We start from the raw sequence: 7449 nt of genomic DNA on the forward strand, positions 1-7449 counted from the left end.
TCAATTGTTATTATCAGATAAAGAATGTCAGCACCAACACAATTATAAGCGTCACAAAAAATTTAGCCTTTTGTACCTAAGAAAATGATTATTGTTCAAATTGTTATATTTTAATCTTATGAATTTCTTTAGTACTTCACAGTTTGACTTAATTCATCAATAGATGGTGTTAGTAGTAGCGATTTTGGAAATTTATTAGGTATGGACGGTTATTTTTGATGGCAATTAACACTAAAATATTTGTAAAATGATTTGGAATTTGTTGTTAAAGAAAATTAATTACCAAATAAGTCAAAAGATCGCACTTTGTTCCCAACGCGTACTTTCTACAACGCGGTGTTAAGATTTTTCTGGGTTTAATATAGGGTCCGAGTAACAATAGGTCGTCAGTTCAAAATTCAAATCAAGCAGTGAGTGTTATATACAGTGTGTAGTAGTTGTAAATAGTATATCAAGTGGTGGTTTTATACAGTATGGTGTTATTTTTGGACCTCGTACAATTATAGTGTATTAAACTATGATATCATTGCATTGATATTATCGTTAATTCAGACAGACAAAAAATATTTACATATAAAAACTAAACTGGCAATTAAAAATTTCAAAACTAGCTGGGAACATCAATATTTTTCTGCCGCCGCATTGGACGACAGATTTGATCAGTGATCACCATATCCTGCAGATACCTACATAAGAAAAATAATGCCAAATTAACATCAATTTGCACAATTTGATGTGTTTGACGCGCCGCCACTCAGTCGCGTCGCGTCTCGCGAATCGCGATAAACCGCAATCTACTTTGTACAATTAATTCATCGAAATTATTGGAGCTATGTTTGAAACTGCAAATAGAAACGAAATATTAATTTACTGTTTAAGTATGTATTGGATATTAAATTAACACCCTGCGGTACTTACCTATATATTTTTTTGGCATCATACTTTACGAGAAAAAATATCGAATTGGCTATCTTATCTTCTCATCCATTTGGCCATTGGTGCTTAGTTTCATAGTTTTTTGGGTTCCTAAGCTCGGTTTGTTTATATCCCAGATACTAAAACGACATATATTGGCCAATTAACTACCCAATCATCCTGCTTATGTAACAATTTTGTACGAAAATAAGAGATCGGGAGGACAAATTGGGGTAAGGGGTAATCAAACAGTATGTTTTATTTGTGATATAAAAAGAAGATATTTATATAATAACGTAGAGATTTAAGGTTTCGGTTATGAAAATACGCTTAGGTTACGCTTAGGTACGTAACATGAGTTTTATCTTGAAAGCTCTTGATAAAAATTAAACATTGTGAGTTTTAGAACAATCTTTATTGAATCCATCACTTCGTCGTAATTTACATAAATTTAGCTCTGCATCTCAGGGTAAGAAATGCATAACGAATATTTGGGCAAATTCGAAATATATGTGGACGCCATAAAAAAAAATTATATTCTGAACAACCATCATGTTACCAGAAAATGTCGGTAAATTAAAAAAACTATGCGCGTAACTTTTACCATGCGTAGATATTTTGAATTTGCCGCCGTTTTCGAAAATCAGTCCACAGTTATCATGAAACTTGTCGTTAACCATATACATCCATGGATTGAAGCAGATTTATTACCCGGTCATATACGTGAGTCTTGGCATCTCTACCCCAAATAAAGTCAAGATGGCTGAAATTGGGATCAGGAATTCGGAAAATACCTACTGGTCTGCCAAGTTCACTAAACAGCCTTAGTACATCGTTCATATGTGCCAACGGGTCCGAAGCAGAGTAGTGAATGAAGACCGGAGCCGTTATTCTTCCAAGATCGTACGCAGGTGCTCTGTAGCTGCCGTATATAATCCTATTTCTTAACGAGCCGTGGTCGAAGCGCTTGAACGTCTTGTCTTTCACACTTTGGCCGTAATGTACTAATTGCCTCGTAGAAGCTCCCGCTGGAGTGTGGGCTAGCTTCACTGGGATCATTGTCTGAAATGAAACGTGGTGCATTTTGCCTGTTAAGGGATTCAAGCTTATGAACTAGCTAAACTACTGAATTCCATTGTTCGATTAGCCTACTTAAATTCGCTTGATGGAAATAAAAATACCACGTACTACACGACTTATTCACCTTGCTGCGCCATATTTCAATGAAATAAAGAAAAGCAAAATGGTATCTGTGACGCTTGAATAATGATGGCAAACAATCATTGTCATTTACTTAAATCAGGCGTGTCTCACTTCGCGATTTCGTCGCTTTGCTACAGGTAGCTAAAAGTACATCCGTTCGGCCCCAATTTTGGGGAAAGCCATAAGCCGCGCGTGGCGCTGTCGCCACCTAGCGGCCATATCTGTGCTGATCGTAACAGACGCGTTTTGTTAGAGAGTGAGTCTTCTGTACTTAGTACTATTATTTATTCTGTGCTTAAATATTAAAATTATACCGTAAAGGCTTCAAATTCGATGGCTCTATTAGTAAAGTGCGCCTTATCATCAACCGGTTGATGTAAATTTAACATAACACGATAAAAAAAAAAACTACATTTTCAACTTGTCTCCATGCCTGTCACGTTCTAACAAGTATGTACCTACTTAAGTGCACGAGTGACGCCCGCTGAGGACTACTTATCTATAGCAATTTATCGAAGTCTTACCGCATTATGCTGGGCCTCGTTCCATCCACCCAGAAGGAACAGAATGTTGGAGCAAATTGGTTGGAAAATCACTTCATCCATACACAGGGCCTGGCCAGCCCACGCCATGATGACATTGTTGGGCATGAATTCACCCAAACCAATAATACGAGCCAGACTCTAAAAGATGAGAAATTATTTAGTATTACACGTATTATATATTTAAAAAAAATAATTTTGTAAGTACCGTAAAGTAGGGTTCGCGGGGAGAGTTGGGTTATGAATGGGGAGAGAAGGGATGAAAGGGGGGTGAGATGGGATTTTAAGGCTTCTGCTACAAAAATAATGTATTCCAATTTAAAATGGAGCTATAGTAATACTCATAATAAAAAAAATGGATCCAACAATCTTCCAAAATCACTTAAGTATGAAATGCCATCTCACCCCAATTACGAGGGACTACGGGGTGAGGTGGGATTTCCTGTTTATCGTCAAAGTTATGAAATGGAACTACCCAAAATAAAATAAAAACTAAAATACAAACGTCCGGAACACTTATTATATACACCATTCAGTTTGCATATGTAAAAATAAAATGTTATCGAGGTTTGACTGTCAGTTTTGCCCCTACTCACCCCATTTTACGGTAGTGTGTTTTCACCATGAGGAAAATAAAGAAAGTGAATGTAACTCACATTTAGTGGATTGGTAAATTGAGCAATAGCTCTCAATAAGAGGTTTTGACTGTTGGCAAAATAGGCAGAAGGAGCTAAAGCGTGCATGGAAATTATCTTCTCGTTGTAATCAGGTCGAAGTGAGCCCATGACGAAGAAAGTAGTAGTTCCTTGGGAGTGGCCAATGTAGTGAAGTCTGTCTTTGCCAGTGTGTGCTAGTATGTAGTCGATCATTGCAGGGCAGTCAATGTTTCCGATTTCATCCCAAGAGAATTCCCAGTAATCCGTGTTGAAGATGGCGTCAGGACGAAGTCTGATGTGCTCGCGCGAATTTGTGTTCCCGCGAGCGTTGCCCATCCAGACATCGTAGCCGGCTTCGGCCAAGAGATAACCTGAAGCAAACATAACAATATGAGTACTGTAACTATTAATTAAACCCTATTGTCTGATCCAGAAAGTTTTAAACTTAATAAATATACCTACGTGTAGAGAAAATGGTTACCTAAAAACTTTAGTCTCGGAAAAGAGGACATGTTCAGTTCTCTTGTCTTTGCTAGGTACTAATATTTGATTTTCTGTACAGCTCATTTTTTTTTTCTTCGATTTTGAAGCCTATTGCCCAGTGTGGACTTAGCCTTTATTTGGGCCATAAACTACTTCAGATAAATAAATAGCAACAATAAAAATAGGTACACACGGAGAAAAGGTATCGGTGTATATCTGTAATATAGTGAGGTCTCAGTTTGGAGTAAATTATAATACAGGTTTAACTCTTAATTTAGCTCTTAATATTGTGGGTAGCTGCAGGGTTTGACCTAGAATTGTAGTACTAGGTGGCGATCACAATAGATCGAATGGTCGCAGTGATACAGAGGCTTAGGGGCCCGACATAATCCCTAATAATATATGCAGAATAAAGTGCTCCCTGATTTATTATTTCATATATCCAGAAGAAATCTAAATGCTCAATTTTTTTATAAATCTTGACGTTTTATACGAAAACTATGAAAAATACCTATTACTTACCAAATGCAGTACCAGGTCCCATCAAGACCCAATCAGCAGAAGATGAAAGTAGCCCATGCATCAAGAAAACAACCGGTCTACTAACATTCGGGTCAGTATTCTGATCCCGACCGTGTGGAATTCGATGCATATTCAGAATATAACCATCACTAGTCGTAAGTGTATGGATTTCCAAGGGATACCCATACTTTTTAATCAGTCCAGGCTGAAAACAGTATGATAGAGTTATTAGGTGATTAAGATTAGCCTATGGGCTCCATGTCATCATACACTAGCGAGAAAAGGTCCTGTGACTCCTGAAGTTTATAAACATGAACCAAGTTAGTTTCTATAGTCTAGTACCTATATGTTAAAATCCAAATCGTCATATACCTACCACGGTAGGTAAGGAAAGCTCCTGTTTAATGAACCTAAGATCCTAGTTCAACACTCACCACATCCAGTCTGAGCATCTTCGAGGATATTATCAGATAGTCTTGAACCAATTTCACTAGATTTTATAAGCAGTTCTAGCTCTTCGGCATTAGGTAAACGGCTGGCTGCTGCGCCTACCACCGCCACGCATAACACGAAAACTTTACCCCACAACCACATGGCACAGAAGTTCTTGATAATTCAACAAAATCACAGCATTTATACTGTTTTAGGTATCAGATAAAGATTCGCAAATAAGATAGCAATCATTGCAGGTAATTGATCATTTACATTTTTACAATATCACCGTGAGGTATCAATATTTTTTTATCTTGGGATAGACTGGTCTTTTAAAAGCAAATTAAAATTGGAAAAATTTTCATGTCGTTCGCAGACGTTTACTGCTTGATATAATTAATTTAGACCAGTCTTTTTCCGACTAATCGAAAAACCAGGGCCCCTATTCGACATGTGCAACTGTCAAATTTCGCGTCATTTGAAATTCAACTGTTGAAGTTCATTTGAAGTTCATCAAGTGCTGAAGTTCATTTGGTACAAACAATAATTTAACAAAAAACAACTTTGTTTTATTATTACTTTAAGGTTTATAATGGTTTGGTTTGGTTGTCACCTAACTGTGGATTGCTAATGTCAAATTTTGACAAGTAATGATTCCAAATGTAGACTTTTTTCTCTATGACCTTCGGCTCCATCTTGGAGTTTTTGACGTGCGAAAGGGTAATTTATAGCAAAGAGTAAAACTTTTTTTTTTCAGTACGTAAGTTTACATGAATTAATGACATCTTGTGAGCGATAGACTAACGAATGCGCTGTAGGTGATGCGGCGGCGAGTAGTGGAACTTACGTGACAATTTCCATCAATCAAAAAGGGACTACATTGCTGATGGTCGATAAAGGCTATTAATAATTGAATTTTAACAGCAAGAATGCCTTATTGACAAGCGATCTTTTTGTTGAACCCACACCTACACGTCAAATAATGCTTGCTCCACACATTCTCCTATAAACGCTCAAAATTGTAAAAAAATGAAACAATTTACTCATCACCTCTCTCAACTCAAGCTGCCTATTTCTAAACCACGTTAATAAACCACAAGTTGTACCTTAACACATTTCGTAAACCACATATTCAGAAAAGTCCGTATTTTATTACTAAGTGGAACATGAATAGCTTGTATTACTTTTTTGGCATAAAAATAATCTAAATTAGTCAAAATATTTTGACTAAATATTGCGCTACTGCTACCTACTATATAGGTACCTACTACCTTAGTAACTTGGTAACTTTGTCAGTCACCAACTATTTTGATGCTACCTACAAAGAGCATCAAAATAGTTGGCGACTGACAGGTCAGGCTCCGGTCTTGGTAAGTAATATAGTCAAATACAGTAGGTCATAAGACCTAACATTACTACCAAGACCTAAAAGTACCTATTGTTTAATATGTATCTACTCAGAGATGATTTTTAATTAAAGGAGATTAAATACATATATGTTATTCAACTACAAATAAAAAAAATTGATCTATTTCAGTTTACACATTTTTTTTCGTTTACTTTTAATAAAACATTAAAGTTTTTAAGCATTCAACTTTATTTAATTTTCTTCACTTTATTATTTTCTGATATTTAGGTAGGTATGGTGTTTCAGGTTGGTAACAGGAAATAAGAAAACCACACCTCTCCAAAAACTCTGCTGGTGATTCACATCTGTAAGTTTAAATATGAAACATGATAAAAACACTTAAATTAAAAACTTAATGTCTGGGAGACCGAGTTTTGCTCTGGAAACATATAATAACCCAAAAATGCGCGTTTTCCCAGAGATAAAAACTAGCTAGATCGATTTTGCGCCCCCGTAAACCTCTATATAGCAAATTTCATCTAAATCCGTTTAGAGCCGTTCCCGAGATCCCCGAAATATATTATACATAGAAATAAATAAATAAATATACAAGAATTGCTCTTAAAAACTCTTAGGTATTAAAAACTTATAAATAAATTATTAGCCCTAAATCCTGGTAGTGAGTGTAGTGACCTACCAAGTGCGGTAGGGTGCCCTTCTGCAGGCTGGCCGCTTGCCCCGCTGGATAAGAATGCTGATCCGCATCATCAAAAGCATACAGATATAAAGCGCTTTGACAGCTCCTCATAGAGGCAACGCGCGCTAGGCCGCACGCCATAAATCTAAGCTAAAGTCTTAAATTCGAGATCATGAACATGAAATATTGTTCGCTATAATATTAAAATCATAGGTATTAGACCTATGATTTTACTATTATAGCGAAAAGTTAGCAGGAGACGGCCGTGCCGTGGTCGTGATAGGTACAGCATGCGTGGACCAGACAAGCAAACCCTGAATTATGTCCCTACCTATTTTACTATACCTTTGTTCACCATTATGTTCACCTATGTATATTTACTCTTCTTTCCAAGATAATCATCTTTTTCAAAATGTAACCCGTATAATCGGGCTGTATAATTGCCTCAATTTTTTTTACACAAAGTTGTATGTAATCTTAATTCGATAATTAATGATGTTTTACATATTTATCATATACTATTTTGCAAATTTTTCTTGGATATTACGTTGTTTATTTCGATTGACGTGTTTATTATTTTCGTTACTATGACAGCGTTTTTTTTTCTTTTTTGTCATTTACTACAGTAGCCAGTGTCATGTCGATATAAAA

The 7449-nt window shown here is 36.2% G+C and overlaps 1 protein-coding gene across 1 annotated transcript; it reads right to left on the reverse strand.

Moving 5' to 3' along the window:
- Positions 1-1536: 1536 nt before the first annotated feature.
- Positions 1537-4943, reverse strand: LOC134652270 (lipase 3-like). The gene is made up of 6 exons (XM_063507442.1): positions 4750-4943; positions 4592-4614; positions 4322-4526; positions 3317-3687; positions 2643-2801; positions 1537-1977 (listed from the first exon to the last, which is right to left on the reverse strand). The coding sequence occupies exons 1-6, from the start codon at positions 4913-4915 to the stop codon at positions 1588-1590; spliced, it is 1314 nt and encodes a 437-aa protein (XP_063363512.1). The 5' UTR covers positions 4916-4943; the 3' UTR covers positions 1537-1587.
- Positions 4944-7449: the final 2506 nt, after the last annotated feature.

Source organism: Cydia amplana, chromosome 11, assembly GCF_948474715.1.
Source record: "Cydia amplana chromosome 11, ilCydAmpl1.1, whole genome shotgun sequence".
NCBI classification, from domain to species: Eukaryota; Metazoa; Arthropoda; class Insecta; order Lepidoptera; family Tortricidae; genus Cydia; species Cydia amplana.

Excerpts from the sequence above, each read along its gene's own strand:
- LOC134652270 (XM_063507442.1), bottom strand. The coding sequence starts at position 4,915 with ATGTGGTTGTGGGGTAAAGTTTTCGTGTTATGCGTGGCGGTGGTAGGC. Across the intron at positions 4,527-4,591 it reads CAGGACCTTTTCTCGCTAGT|CCTGGACTGATTAAAAAGTA; the intron begins GTATGATGACAT and ends TACTGTTTTCAG. Across the intron at positions 1,978-2,642 it reads ACGAGGCCCAGCATAATGCG|ACAATGATCCCAGTGAAGCT; the intron begins GTAAGACTTCGA and ends GTTTCATTTCAG.